Source organism: Chinchilla lanigera, unplaced genomic scaffold (assembly GCF_000276665.1).
Source record: "Chinchilla lanigera isolate Chin_1 unplaced genomic scaffold, ChiLan1.0 scaffold00176, whole genome shotgun sequence".
Taxonomy (NCBI): Eukaryota; Metazoa; Chordata; class Mammalia; order Rodentia; family Chinchillidae; genus Chinchilla; species Chinchilla lanigera.
Window position 1 is genome coordinate 111,882 of NW_004955577.1, and position 15,735 is coordinate 127,616.

A 15,735-nucleotide genomic window follows, 5' to 3' on the forward strand; every position below is an offset into this window, starting at 1 on the left:
CTCAAAACTGCAAAGGTGAAAGACTTTGCTTTGAGGAGAAAGCTGCAGAGCGCCATGTTCCAGAATGGTGGCAGCAGCGGCGGCTGCACCAGGTTCTACAATTGCAGCAGTGGCATAGAGAATCTATTCCTCAGAATTGGATTCAGAATGCCCAGCAATCAATCTCGACCCCTATGGCCAAGAGAGAGGAAAGCTTGGCTACTGCTCCAGGTGGCAGCGGACCTTGGCATCATCCATGTGGCGCTGGTTTTAGGCGCATGCAGAAGGCAAGAGTTCTGAGGTTAAGAAGGCTTTCACCTAGATTTCAGAAGGCCTGGGAGGCCAGGCAGTGTGCCCGTGAGAGGGCAGTGTGTGAAGCTGTGAGTGTGAAGTGAAAGGTGCAGTGGAGACCTCAGAAGTTTGGAAAAGCCGCGAACATGGATTGTCTAAGGAAAGCTGCAAGAAGGGAGCAAAGCGGGCCTAAGAAAGAAGCCGTGGGAGCTCTAACTACCAGAAGTGCCATAGGGGAGGAATCACACAAGCCCTTTGGAGCTCACAACGTACCACAGATTACCTGGGATGTGGGATATGGAACCACAGGACTTAATGTTTGCTCTGCTGCATGTTCCACTTGCTGTGATCCCAATGCTTTGTATCTTCCTGTTTGTATCTTTTGGAATGGTAATGTTTATTTTGTGCCATTGAATGTTGGAAGTGTCTAACTTTTCATTTGTACAGGGGCTCACAGCGAAGAGTTTACCTTATATCTCGGAAGAGATTTGGGACTTGAACTTTTCAGTGATGCTGACCTGTTAGGACCTTGGCAACACTTAGAGATGGACTAAAATGTCTTTTGTATAAAGGGATGTACATGAACCTTTGGGGGGCTAGGGGTGGAATGTTATGGTTTGGTTCTGGATGTCCTCCCAAAGCCTCATGCAGTCATTGGGCAGTCTTCTAGAGTTTATGATTGATTTGTGGTCGATGTTGGATTATGGGTGTGAGAACTACACCAGCCTGGGGCGGGTAGTTTGCACACAGTGTAAGGGAGGGAAGGAGGCTTGCCCCTGCCGCTCCTCCCTTTTGCTCTTGCTGCTTTTGCTGTCTCCCACCACCCCATGAACTAATGCTGTCTGCCACGTGCCACTCTGCCTTGGAGCCAGCCAAGTATGGACTGAAACCTCTACAAACTGTGAGCTAAATTAACCTTTCCTTCCTTCATTTTGGGCATAGGGTATTTTGTTTCAGCAACAAGAGAGAAAAGTAACCAAGACACCTGCCCATCCCAGCAGTGTGTCCAACGTTTGTTATTGATTAATTTCTTGATGACAGTCATTCTTTCTGGAATAATTTGCATTTCTCAAATGTCAGAAAATCTGTATTAAGTCATATAAGTAATACCTAACTTTAAGTCTAGAAATGGTTTAATGTATATAGGAGGACATATGTAGATTATATGAAAATACGATGCCAATTTATATAAGGGATTTCAGCATATTTTTTCATGTATTTCTTGGCCTTTTGTACTTTTCCATCTGAGAAATGTTTATTCACTTAAGTGCCTGTTTTTATTGGGTCTTTAAATTTGGGGGTCTAATTTTTTGAGTTCTTTATATATTCTAGATATTAGTCCTTTGAGGAATAGCTTGCAAAAATTTTTCACCATTCTGTAGGTTGTCGCTATAGGTGGTTTCCTCTGCTTTTTAATTTGTTGTGATCCCATTTGTTGTTTTTTTGGTATTGTTTCTTATACTGTACAGCAGAGGTTCTATTCAGAAAGTCTTTGCCTATGCCTGTGTCTTCAAGAGTTTTACCTATTTTTTATTCTGCCAGAGTGAGTATTTGTGTTTCAATATTTAGATCTCTGATTCATTTTGATTTTAGTTTAGTGCATGGTGAGAGATACTGTAGGTTCAATCTTCTGCATGTGGATAGCCAGTTTCCCCAGAACCATTTGTAAGGGGCTAGGGATTTAGCTCAGCGGCACAGCGCCTGCCTGGCAAGCGAAAGGTCATGAGTTCGATTCCTGGTACCGGAAGAAAACCAAAAAAAAAAAAAAAAAAAGCCATTTGTTAAAGAGACTGTCTTTCCTCCAGCAAAAGTTCAATCCTTAGGGTTAGCTTTTCCAAAGATAGTGTAGCTGAGTGTGCCTGGAGTTGTTGCTGTATCCTCTGTTCTGTTCCACTGATCCACAAGTCTGTTTTTGTTTTTGTTTTTGCCATGTTATTTTATCATGTTGTTTTTATCACTGTACCTTTGTAGTATAACTTGAAGTTCGGGAATGTAATGCCCCCTGCCTTGCCCTTATTGCCCAGAATTACCTTTACTATTCTAAGTCTCTAATAGTTCCATATGAATTTTAGGATTGCTTTTTCTAGTTCTAGCTTTTGGTATTTTGATTAGGATTACATTAAATCTGTGTAATAGTTTTGGAAGTATAATTTTGACTATACTGGTTCTATCTGTCCGGGAAACAGGGGCTATCTTTCCATTTTGTGATATCCTCTTCGATCTCCTTTTTTCAGAGTACTGTAGTTTTCATTGTAGAGTTCTTTCACTTCCTTGATTAGGTTAATTCCGAAGTCCTAAGTATTTCATTTTTCTTGATTCTATTGTGAAAGGTGTTATTTCCCTGATTTCTCTCTCTGTGAGTTTATTATTGGTGTACAAGAATGCTGTTAATGTCTGAGTGTTGACTTTGTATCCTGCTGTACTACTGAATTTGATTATTAATTCTAGGAGTCTTTTGGTGGAGTTTTGGGGGTCTTCTATGTAGAGGATCATGTTATCTGTAAATAATAATAATTTAACTTCTTTCTTACCTATCTGTATCCCTTTTGTTTCTTTCTCTTGTCTAAATGAAGGCCTGTGCACAGCCAGGAAGAATTTGAGCCAGCTTTTGAATGTTGGGAGCAGGTGTGATCCTCAAGTTTCCTTTCTAGATAAGGAGATCAAACGCGTGAAAAGCATTTACAGTGATGGGGCTACCACCACCACCACCACCACCCCCCCGCCCATGAAGTCCGATTGGGGTCTCTGGCAGAGATGGAGTCATGGTTCTGGTTCACAACATCAGACTTGAGCCCCACCTGCACCCCTTGGGGTTCTCCAATGGTGGAGGCAGGGCTGTAGCCAAGTTTAGGGCTAGAAGCAGGACCAGCTCTATAGCAGCTTTTCATTTATTTGTTTATAGTTTTTTGCAGTGCTGGGGATTTATTTGTTTATTTTTTTTTGCGGTGCTGGGGATATGTGCCTTGGACATACTAGGCAAGCATGCTAGGGCTGAGCCACACCCCTGCCCTCAGAGCAACTTTTCTACTGCCTTCTGTGCATTAGGGAAAGGGGCGATGGAGCTCATCCTCATGAGTCTGCTTGCCCTGAGCGTACCATCCCTGTTCCCTTCCTAGAGTACTGATCACAGTGTTTGTCAGTGTACAGTTGGCCACAGAAATAGCATTTCCAATGGCACACCTTTGCCACCAGCAGCTGTCTGGGCCAACGTAAACAGAGTTCAGCTGCTCCCTCCCCGTCTTCCCACCGTCCTGCATCCCTCTCCGCATGGAGGCTTTGTGTCACATTGAGGCTGCCCTTTAGCCATCCCACCCTCCCTGACTCCCTCGGGAGATAACATGTCAGGCCTGTGTAATCCCACAGCACTTCCCCCTCCGAACACCAGAAAACCATCCCACCTGTTCTCCGAGCTTGAGCGCAGTGTAGAGACCCTGCCTGGCAGTGTGGTTTGGGGTCTGCTCCCCTTACTCAAGTGTGAGAGGTGGCGGAGAGACGGCTCAGAGAAGACGCTTGGTTAGCAGCTTGCGTGTGTTCATCACCACCCCAAGCGCTGCAGCCTTCTCTGCCCACTGTGTTTCACCCTCACCCCTAGGTTTTCCCTTGCCTGGCCTTATGTGCCCCCCACCTCTTTTCTTCTTCTGTTGTGCTGGAGATCAAACCCAGGGCCTCTTGCTCACTGGGCAAGCACCCCACCCCGACTGTATCCCCAGTCCTTGTGTTTTTTTGTTTCCTCGTGATAAGTCCCACTTATTGAGAAGACAAGAGGGCCGTAACGCCCTGCAGGCTTTCCCTGAGCTTGTTTTGAGGAACAGAAATTGGGTCATGGAGAACCGCTGACCTGGTCCTGCTTCCCCACCCTCTCCCTGCACCCTATCAAAGAGTCTAAAAATATTGTCTTTCCACTGAAGAGAGTGAGCCTTTTGGGCTGGGGTAGGAATGGCGGCAGGAGGGCCAAGAGGCCTGGGAGTTACATCCTTCGGAGGTGTCAGAGACCTGGTGGCTGCCTCAGAAATCCAACAGGAAGCATGACCATAGGATTCCCGTCAGTGAAGGCCCATGGTGACCTGAGTGAACACGCAACCCCTTGGGGATCCTGTCACTGAGAACAGGAAGTCCAGGCTAGTACATAAGCAGGCTAGGACAGAGCCCCCTTTTGTTCACAGGCATCTCAGAACCCTTAGTTTAAATCAGCAGCCGTCTGTTGGTCTGAAAATTGATGACTCAAAACCTTGTCAAAACCCTGAGGGATGCGACAGTGAATAGGATGTGGCTCGCGCTGCTGTCTGAAGTCTGGTGTGTAATCTGACAGAACGAGGGAAATAGTAGCGCAAACTTCTCTCTCCCTTTTGTTCCCCTGGTTCGGCCTGCCTCTCAGTCTTGCAGCCTCCCAGTACTATGGCTACAGGCAGGAAAAGGGGAGATTATATGAAGAGGCTCCCAGTGAGGTGGCCACACGGTCATCAGCTGCCCAGCGCCTGTGACAGGCAGCCCTGAGACCATGTCCTGCCACCGCCACGAGGCTTGGCTTCACGATAAGGCCATCGTCTAGGCGACAGCTGCCTCCCACCCTCGCTGTCACTCCTGCGCTTCCTGCGCTTCAGGTTAAGGCACAGGGCAGACCACACCTCCCAAGGCTTGACGTGGCTCCCTAGGGAGGCCGCTCCACGCTGGCTTAGCCTTCAGAAGGACCCCCTGCTTTATCACGGTCACGGCAGTCTGTTGACAGCCTAGGTGACCATCTCTCTTCTGTTCTCCGAGTAAGAAAATGAGGATGCTTAGTAACCGTGAGAACTGAATTCAATTTAGCCTGACACACGTTGGCTGGCTGCCTTCTGTGTGCAAGGACAGGAGACGGTCCGCATGCCTTCAAAGGTGGCTGACCTGGTAGGGAGGGAGGAGCACAGTTACCTAGGCGCGTTCCAGAAAGATACTGGGGACGTGTGGCGTCTCTGGACTTTTCCCGTCTCTGCGTTGCCCCGCATGACTATGCCTTTAAAGCCCCTCCGCCCCCACTGGTTCCTCTGTTGGCATTAGAGTCTCGTTCGGTGCAGACTGCTGTCAGGAACATATGCTCTGTTAGCAGCCGCCTCACCCAGGCTGCACAGGGGGCCCAGACAAGGTCTGGGATTGTGGCAGGTGGGGACAGCGTACGCTAGCCAAGACTGCTTAGCTGCAGATAGCAGGTGCCAACTCCGCCTGCCTAGGCGGAGGGGAGAGTTGTTCTGACAAGGCAGGCCCTCCCAGAGCCCTTATTACCCAGGCCAGGGGTGTGATTGGAACTGGAAAAGGACAGAAGGGACAAAGGAAGCCCTCCAGATCTCCTCTTTGCGTGTCTGCATCCTCAGCACACTACCTGCGACTTTTCCAGACTCTGTGCCTCCCGGCCCTGAGCTGGCCCGTGGCTGCTCAGGGTCTGTCTTTCTAGAGCACAGTTTCCTCACCCAAAGACAAGGACCCAGCTCTCACTGAGGCCCAGGGCTGAGCTCCTCACAGGAAGGAAATCGGATCGGCCCAACCTGGGATATGTGGTTCCCTTCTAGTTCCTTGATGCAGCCGCACCGTGGAAGATGGGGCCCCAAGAAGTGTCCACTGACTGGAAAGGACAGTGGGTTCTTTGATTTGTCTTCTTATTACCTCCAGTTTGGGCTGGATAGGGAACAAGGGGAATTGAAAGGAGTCCCATGTACTCCCATGGAACAGGAGCATGGAGTGGCACCAGGAAGACTTGCCTCCTCCAGCAGGTTGTAAATAAGACTTGGAAGTTTATTTTTTCAGTGTTTGTGTGGTTGGTTGGTTTGTATAACGCTGAGGATGGAAACCAGGACCTGTACATGCTAGGCAAGTGGTCCACCCCTGGGCCGCATCCCTAGCATGTAGATGCTCAAGTTAGAACCTAAACTAAAACGCTAGAGCATTTTGCAGGTAGAGTCACAGGACTCAGCTGGATTTTGAGTGGGGCGGAAGGTAGTGGAGCAGCTCACTGGGGGTCAGGCTCCGGGGAGCTGAGGGTGGGTAGGGCAGGCAGAAGCAGCGGGACTCTCCAGCCAGTTCCTTTGGGCAAGCTCTGCATTCACCTTCCGCCCTCCTCAGAAGCCAAAAGGAAGTGTTGGCCAAGACAGTGCTCTGATGCTGTGGTGACTTTCAGTTCCTAAGCAGGCAAATTGGGTAGGTGCGTCGAGGACAGTCATGCTGAGCTGAAGCTATCCCACTCGCTGATGCCAAGCTAGGCTAGGCACGCTCAGCTGCAGTATTACATACACTGTCTGTAGTAAGTGACGTCCATCTGTTATAACTAAGGAGGCTTTTTGGAAACTGACCTCTGAACTTTGAAAGGGTCTGTTGGTGAGAGTTTTTGCGGCTGCCTCAGGGTTGGCTGGAATATATCGCTGGAGGCGATAAGTTAACGGAATTAGCAATGGCGCCAGGGGCACGAGAGGCGCCGCCTCCTCCTCTGGTACATATGTGTGGTGAAGAGGACAGCATTGGAGGGAACCTTGTTTCTGAGGAGCCCTTTGGATAACTGCTGGATTTTCATCTTTCCTTCTTATTAATTGGTTTATTTGGGCCGGGGATGTAGCTCAGCGCCACAAGCGCCTGCCCTGCAAGCACAAGGTCCTGAGTTTGATTCCCAGTACAAAAAAAAAAAAAAAAAAAAAGGTTGTATTTGTTTTTATTTTTACTGTGGTGGGTCCCCCCACCCCAGTGCCTTCCTAGTGCTCCCAGGGGCACTATGCCGCGGAGCGGCTCCCCAGCCTCCAGGGTTTTCCTAATTACTAAGAGTTCCATAAATCAACGGAAACGGTGATCTGTTCACGTTTCTGTTCTTTCACCTCTTCGTAGTTTTCATTTAAGGGAGACTAGTAATTGTGCTTTCCATAGATGTTTCTATTTGGGCAAACATGTTGGCATCCTGGGCAGCCATTGTAACAGGGAGAGCAGTCCTAGGAGTGACCCCCGCCACTGGCCGTGGCCCCACTCCTGAGGGGCTCCTGCACCCCTGAGCTAAAGCTATCCCATCTGCCCGTGACAGGCTGGGCGAGGGAAGCTCAGCCTCAGCGGTTCCTGCTCTATTGAAGAAACCTAGAGTTAGCTTTGATTTCCCATCACGCATCAATTTCTCCTTTCCTTTCTGCTCAATTTGCCTACGGTTCCCATCTGCACCAGTGAGGGTGGGCGTCCTACTGGGAGCCATTGAGCCGAGCCTTCACTCCCTTCCGCTCAGAGCCCCAGCAATTGATTTCCCTGTGATTAGGAAGATGCCTGCATCTTAGGATGCTCCACGGTGCTTAGGTGTTATTTCTCTGCCTCTTCTCCAAGGAAACACATGCTGAATTAAGTTCTGTGTTTTTGTTCGCGCTCAGCAGAACCGCTGAAACCAGGATTTCACCAGCCGTGCTGGGGCAGTGACTGCGGGAGAGCAACGGAATAGGTTTTTCCGGTGTGCTTCACGCTGGAGTGCTGGAGAGCCTTGGCCTCAGAAAGGACCTGGGGTGCCTTGCCGCCTCAGAGCAGCCTAGGCGAGAGCTGCCGCTTCACGGGCCTTTCTGTCTCCTCCCAGGCGTGGGCAGATGCCTTTCGGAGCAGCCCCGACCTCACTGGTGTGGTGCACATCTACGAGGAGCTGAAGAGGAAGGGGGTTGAGTTTCCTATGGCAGACCTGGACGCTCTGTCTCCCATCCACACTCCCCAGCGGGTAAGCTTCCAGCTGGCATTTTCTAGAAAAACCGACTGCAAAACGGGTGAGCCAAGCTGCTGCTACCACCCTTCTGCTGCTACCTTTAAATTATTCAGCTTGTCGTCATGCTTTTTTAAAGCTCCAGGGCATTTCTTTTTAATAACAAGGGGAGTGCAGGAGTAAGACAGCTGGTTGACTGGTGATTAACTGGCAGGGGTGTCTCCCCCCTGGTTTTCACACTGATGGTGGACGAATATAATAGAGGGATCAGTTCAGGGTTTTCATGGGAATTGCTGCTTGGGTGGAGCCTTCGTGTGAGGGTCATTAGCACCTGCTTTGGAGAGGCCTATAGAATATGATGTGGGGGTCTGTCCTGGGTCCCCTTGAGCCCCAGAGCACCTCAGAGCAGCGCACAGGGGGTAACATTGCTCATCAGGGGCAAAAAGCAGCTTCCAGTTTTTTGACTGTATAGATCAAACGGATTTTTAGAAATATGGTGCTAGGGATCCAACCCAGGGCCTCGTGCGTGCTACACACATGCTGCTGAGCTACAGTGCTGGCCCGGTCAAATGGCTCTTAAGTATATTTTGAGCTATAAACATTCAGCATTAGTCCGAGCATCCTTATGCTTTTTATATTCAGCCTTACGATTGAAAGCCCAGGAAAGACACAGGTATGGGCATCTCACTGAGGCTCCCACAGTACTGTCGGTGCACTGGGCAGCCCTGCACTTCAGAATTAAGAGAATGCAGGTAGCCAGGCATGGTGGAACATGTCTTAATGCCAGCTGCTCCACAGACTAAGGCAGCGCGATCACGGTCACACTAGGGATGTAGGTAGCTCAGTGCCAAGCCCCGAGTTCAGTCTCCAGTACTGAAAGAAAACAGAAAAGAAAAAAAAAAAAAAAATACACCAGACGGTACCATTCATGATTTTCAGGAAGGTTGGTCCCTCCGTTGACTGGGCTGGGAAGCAGCTCCTCGTCCTGGGGAGAGCTGGGAAAGCTCCAGGATCTAGAGGCTGTGGCCCGGCCTTGCCCCATCCGCCCGTCTCTGAAATGGGGCCTTCAGGAGGTCCGTGTGCTACACTGTCTCTCGTAAGCACATGCACAGATGTTCACGAGCCTATCTGAGATGCGCCAGGGGAAGGCGCGAGGACTTGTACTTTCCGAAGCATTATTCACGTTACGATTCTTCCAAACCACTTACTAGGCTTTGTGGAATAAACATAACCTACTTTATTCTCCTAATAATGACATAGAGCAGTGTTGTTGTTCCTATAATTATAAAGAACATTCGGTAAATTGCATAATTGCTATTTATATTAGTCTACTTGTAAAGGCCAAAATGTAATCTTATGGTACCAAATAAGGATTCGTGATTAGCAAAGCTTATTACAGCCCTCCCTCCTCTTGGATCCCGAGGTGGTCTTCCTAATGGAACCGTGATCAGAGTGGCCTTTTTAGTTATGCTGGTTGTCTCTTGCAAACTCCTGAAGAGATGAGTGGATGGAGGAGCCACTGGTAGCTCCACGGCCGGGGTGGAGATGCGGGGCGGGTGGAGAGGGTTTCCATGAGCTCTGAGGGAAAGCACCACCTAGCTTGGCGGTGCTGGGCCAGGTCACGTGGTAACCCAGGTGAGCTGAGGACTTTGTTGTTGCCCTGCCAGAGTGTCCCAGAAGTGGATCCAGCGTCGACCATGCCCAGGTCCCAGTCACAACAGAGGACAACTGCTGGCTCCTACTCTTCTCCTCCTCCTGCCTCCTACTCTGCCCCTCAAGCCCCAGCTCTGAGTGTGACTGGCCCCATCACAGCCAACTCAGAACAGGTACTTGCATGCTTCCGGGCCACCAGGAAGCCAGGTGACCACCTTCTGTCACCTTTCTGGGAGACACATGCAGGGACTTCTCCAGACCGGGCACTGCTGGCTGTGGGAACACAAAAGATGGAAGGGCCCGTTCTCTGAGGGAGACTGACATGAGGCTGTCATGATAGAGCGTGGTCGTGCCGTGGCGGAAACAGAGCCGAGCGCTCTGTGAGCCAAGCTTGAGCAGTGCCCGGCAGGCGCCTGGAGCTGAGCGCGGAGGGCTCTGAAGCCAGCGTGGGGCTGTCCTTGAGGCCCGTGCAAGCAATGGCCGGGTGTGTGCGGAGCACGGAGGCGCAGGCTCCTGGGAGCGGCAGGTGGCCCAGCTGGAGGGCAGGTGCACGTGTAGGGCCTGGGCGGGGAGGAAGTAGTGTCAGAAAGTGAGGCTAAAAGCGTAAGAATGCGCTTGAGTGGTAAACAGGCTTACCTGTCACACCGAGAGTTTTGCATCCATCCTAGAAGAAAAATTAGCCCTCAGAGAACAGGGGCCCAGTCAGCAAGGCGCCTGGGAGGCAGAGGCTGCAGTCAGGGAGGCCTTCTGGAGGTGCTGTCCCAAACACTGCCCCCTTCCACAGGTCACTTCCTGATCAGCTAATGCCGTGTTACCCCAGACTGGGTACTTTCAGGTGAATTCTGAAGCCTGGTCTTAGATGAACCTGAAGGATTTCCATTAAATTTCAGAACTGGTCTGACTTGGAAAATCAGTGTGTCCCACGTTTGTATTTCCAAACCCTTGTTTCCTATCTGCGACAATGCCTTTGTTACGAAACCTCACTGAAACGGCAGGGCCAGTCAGTCGTTTGCGGGTGACAAGTGCTGCCCCAGGACCGTGTCATCGGCACTTCTCCGCCAGTGCTGGGCGAGGAGCGTGAGCAGGAAGCAGGCCAGGAGTTAGGCCGGCAGGCTTGAGCTGCGCACAGTGAGCCTTCAGCAGGAGGCGCGTGTCAGTCTCCTGTCCATCAGAACGGGGGCTGCTCCTTCCTGCCTACCCCGCAGAGCAGATGGGCCTGCTCCTGCAGTCTTCGCTTGGTATCACGAAGACAGGCTGTGGGTGGCGAAGGCTCCACGGATGACCTTACCTTCCCACTTCTCTCCAAACGGAGGTCCCCTTACGGGCAGGCCAGGAGATGGGAAAGCTGCCCCTGCAGGGAGTGGGTGTCACAATGGACAGGACTGCCCCTGCCTGTAGTGTGGCTCATTCTGATCTCCCAGGCACAGTGGCTGACATCTCCTTCCTGCTTTCCTCCCTGTGACCCAAAGATTGCCAGGCTGCGGAGCGAGCTGGATGTGGTTCGGGGAAATACAAAAGTCATGTCCGAGATGCTGACGGAGATGGTTCCCGGGCAGGAGGACTCCTCTGATCTGGAACTGCTGCAGGTGAGGAGGACCATCGGCGGGAGGGCTGCTGTGTGTTGTGATACGACTTGCTACCTGGGGGCTGGACCGTCTGTTGTACTGTTGTCAAGAGGACTACAGTGGCCCACACACAGCCTCATACCTCCTGGGGGTGGCCAGAGGCCAGTACCACCCCCTATCTCTTTTAGTTCCCTTAATAACACTCTTCTTGATTATAAAAGGGCAGTAATAGAATATATAGTCACCTTCCCCCAAAGAAAAAGAAAGAAAAGCGAAAATACTTTTCTTTTAACTCAGACATTCACAGTAATTGCTATTGAGGTGTTTTTTTGTTTTTATTTTTGTTTTTGTGTTGTACTGGGAATCGAACTCAGGACCTTGTGCTTGCCAGGCAGGCACTGTGCTGCTGAGCTATCTCCCCGGCCCTGCTATTGAGGTTTTGATGTATTTTCTTTCAGACTATTTACTGTGTTTACTGTAAATCTAGGAGAGACCACGCTCTGGTACAAATTGACGTGTGGCCCTGTTCCCTCAATGTCAGGTCATAGACATCTCTGCATCGGGCCCTCTTTGGCCTGACGGCTGTGGGTACCTTCTCTTCCCCCTCCCCCCAGGGAGGAATTCCTGAGACTTCACAGAACTTGCAGTTTCTGTCCCTGTCCCAAGTGCTGAGTACGCTTAGGTTGAGGGGCTCAGACTGTGGTTCCTGAGGACCTGCTCCCACCCCCAGCCCTACAAACCTTGAGCATGGCAGGAAAGAGTCGAGGAGCCAGTGGCCCATATCCCCACCCAAAGACTATAGTCAAAGGTCTCCTTGGGCCTATTCCCAGGCCCGCCAGACCCAGAGCCCGTGGCCAGATATCTACTACACTGAGTTTCAGGTGACTGTGGAATTTGAAGGAAACCGCAGCAAGACTGCCCTGAGGAGCAGTGCCCTTCTGGAAGGTGGAGAAAGGATGCTGGGAACTGCGTCTCTTTCCAGCAGGAGGCAAGATGCATGAGTGAGCGAGTCAGGTGCCAGACTGGCTTGGTGACCTGCCTGCTGTTGCTGCTAGTTCCAGGTTGTACTTGGTCGTCAGTCTTGGCCCCCTGAGTGCCACACTCCCACCCTGCTGTTGGCTTTGGCCATCTGAGAAACACGGCTCTGATGGCCTTGACCGTTTGGAGTGTACATCCCCAGTGGCTTGGTCTCGGCCCAAGGTGCTCCTTGGAGGACCCTCTCTCTACTGGGAGGCTCTCCGTTCCTATAGGAATAAGGGTGGGTGGTGGCCTGCATGGGGTCCTGCACAAAGCACAGCCCCAGGGCCAAGTAGAGGCAGGAGCTCGGGGCCTTGCTCTGAAGGACCTCATAGCTTAATGCGAGAGGGACAGGGAGACAGTTCCCACCCCGTAGTGTGAGTATCAGACTGCTCTCGGCCCCGCCCCAGTGTGGAGCCTCCCCAGTTCGCAGGCCACACTTCTGCCACCTGCGTTAGTCCGGGCTCGCTCAGCTCAGCAGGGCCAACTGTCCGTGCGCCACGGTCTTGGACCCTCCCCCTGTGGTGTGTCATCACTGGCCCCTGTTCCCAGCCTGCAGCAGTGGCTCTGCCAGGCATTACCCAGATGCACAGGAACCCGAGGGCAGTCCGGGGGCCTGCTGAGGCACTTTGTGCTGTGTCAGCGTCGGAATTCCTGCTGACCGGGTGTTGCTCTGGACAGAACAGCTCCTGGCGGCACGGGATGGGCTGAACAAAGCCAAGATGCTTCCAGACAGCCAGAGCAGATCCAGACAGCAGGAGTACTCCCCGCGTGTGTGTGTGTGTGTGTGGAGGGGGGGTTGCTTTTTTGTGTCTTTTTTTTTTTTTTTTTTAAATGAGTCCATCAGCCAAGACAAACAGAACCTAATCTCCTGGCGTCAGCTCACAGTTTTCAAAAATAGGTTGCTTCCCATGACGTTTTCTTTCCCTCTGTTTTGTTCCAACTCTGAGCCTCCCAGGCAGCGCTGCTGTCGTATAAATCAAACAGAAAAAGACCGACTTGGGGCCCGTGGGAGGCTGTCCTTTCAGCTTGGGAGATGCAGGAGCGGGCAGCGCTGTGTGAACAGACCTAGCTCTCCCGGCTGGGGGCCACGTGCCTGACGTACTGCCTCCTCTCCTTCCCCAGCAGTCAGAAGACAGTGGCCCAGGGGCCCTAAGGGAGGCTGCTACACAGCACAGTGAGCCTTCTGCACGGGAAAATGCCTCAGTCCGCGTGGAAAGAGCTGGGATCATAGTCTGTCCCCAGAAGCCCTCAGTCAAACTGGGGGGCCGCCAGAGTGCTCGGGGGAGAAGCAGTCCAGAGCTGAGTGCTGGCCAGGGCAGTGGGAAGAAACACATCTGTCACCAGCCCAAATGTCTCCGCTGGCAGCAGCCGCTCCTGGTTCAAGTGGGAAGTGCTGGCTAGGAGGAGGAGGGAGTGCGGAGAGGTAACGCAGGAGCCGGCCCCAGCGTGCAGCAGAGTGGTTGGTCATAACCGTTGACAAGTTACGTGCCAGTTACTCCCTGCACATGGCGGAGCTCTGTCAGGTGTGTCCTCCCGCATTCTGGCAGGAGCAGCAGGGAAGCTGGTGAGCAATTTGCTTGTGCACTTGGGGCAGCAGATGGCTGGTACGTGGGTAGAGGCTGAGGCCGCTCCCGCGCCCTGTGCTGACAGCTTAGCTACAGCCCCTGTGGAAAAGGGGCAGAACCTTGGGACTAGCCGTGCCCCCAAGGCAGGTGTCACCCCTGGGCCTGGGAGAGACCTGGGCAGCCAGCCCACCCCCACTCGTGTTCAGGCTTCCCCTCCTGCGTCAGGCCTGATCCGTCTGCTGTCTGCCTGTCTGTCTTGCCTCCCCAGTGGCAGGCCTTTCTCGCGGCCGTGAAAGCGCTTCTGTTTTCAGGCAGGCATCTGGTTAAACCCCGGGAATGGCAGAGCGGGTGGCGCTCACCCTGTCTGAGTCACTGAGTGCACATCTTGGCTTTCGCGCTGGTGAGCTGCATGACACCGGGCAAGTCCCAGGCCCTCTCGGAGCCCGTTTCCTCTCCTCTGGCAGTGTGGAGCGGTTGCTTTGACCTGCGAAGTGCCTGGCGTAGGCCTGGGTCCAGGCAAGTCCTCCGCAAATTGCAGTGTGTGACCTATAACCGTGGTTGGAAAGCCCCCTCTGCATTGAGCTCCGAGCTGCCTTGCTGTAGCTTTGACCCTGGTCTGTCTTCGATAACAGAACAAGACTAATTCCTCTTTCACAGGGATAGATGTTTGGGTATTCAGAGAGTTCCGTGAGCCCAGCCTACTGCCCAGCCTGCGTGGGACAGGTGCAGCTGCTGGCAGCTCGTCTCCTAGAGCAGCTCTTCTCGGGGGGCAGACACTGTCGAGTGGAGAGCTTCCGTCATCCAAAAAGCCCGGCCATGTCTTTCTTGTGTAGCTGTTTTTAGGCATCTCTGAGTCCTGCACTTGGACATTTGAGTCCAGGGCGTGGTGCAGCACTGCACGTGTCCCCGCTAAAGTGCGCACCTTCAGCTGCTTTCTGGACCCACAGAGACCTGGCTTCCGTTACCCACTGCCCTCTCTCCTGATGGAGGCTTTTCACGTTTGTCCTCGGTTAATAACAGCTTTTAATTAATCTGTTATGTCTCCAAAATGGACATTCTTATATGCCCCCCCATCAGACAGTAGAAGAACCATCCTTCCTGTTGTTCTTTGAAGTCACAGATGGTATGAGCCACTTCCCTTCTTGCATCTCATTGTAACAAAGACAGAATGACCAGGGCCATTTTCTCTGGAGAAATCTGGTGTATTGTACATGTTTAGTTGCATTGTTTCCCCTTCCCCTCAAAAGATTTTCTTCTTCTGCACAACAGAACAGATTTTCAAGACCTTATTCCATGCTCTCTAGAACTGGGAGAAGGTTCAGAGGAAACCACAAAAATGATTAAAAGACTGTTTTATGATTGCCGCGTGTGGTGGCGCACGCCTGTAATCCCAACACTCGGGAGGCTGAGGCAGGAGGATCCCTGTGAGTTCAAGACTGGCCTGGGCTACACAGTGAGCTCAAGGCCAGCCTGAACTACATGGCGAGACCCTGTCTCAAAAAGACAAAATAATAATAATAATAAAAAGACTGTTTTATGAGCTGGACCTGAGACTGTCCCCTGAAGAAAAGATAAAGGCATTGGGATTAGTTAGACAGAAAAAAAAAAAAAAAAGGTTATTTCATAACACATTCTGGTAGATGAAAGCTTTTGCACAAGTGACTGGCTGTTCTACCCTTCTGTTGAGGACCAGAGATAGGAGGAAGCCAGAGCTGAAATCTTTGGCGGGAGGGAATTTCTGTCCCCGCTTTTGCACAGGGGAAAGGGTGACCCCGCTGAGCTGCTGGCAGTCAGATGCCTTAGGCCCAGAAGAGTCACTTGGCCTGGGTTGTTGGGACAGAAGGAGAAGAGGAAAGTCTGCAGCTGGACCTGTGTGGAGCTGGCTGAGGATGGTCCTAGGAAGCCATGGGTGGCCAGGTGGCATGGTGGTACAGAAATCTTTTTTTGGTTTTTTTTTTTTTGGTACCAGGAATCAAACTCAGAACCT

General features: G+C 51.7%; 1 protein-coding gene across 5 annotated transcripts in view; it reads left to right on the forward strand.

The window, feature by feature from the left end:
• The window catches only part of Tom1l2 (target of myb1 like 2 membrane trafficking protein), a gene marked incomplete at its 5' end in the record, with an annotated part of 59,505 nt that overhangs the window by 18,005 nt on the left and 25,765 nt on the right, over positions 1-15,735 (forward strand). For all 5 annotated transcript variants that reach the window (XR_001232462.1, XM_013509625.1, XM_013509627.1 and 2 more), the window contains 3 exon segments: positions 7,829-7,963; positions 9,613-9,771; positions 11,068-11,184. Coding sequence is in view for 4 of the 5 variants with exons in the window: in XM_013509625.1 (XP_013365079.1) it covers positions 7,829-7,963; positions 9,613-9,771; positions 11,068-11,184 (411 nt within the window).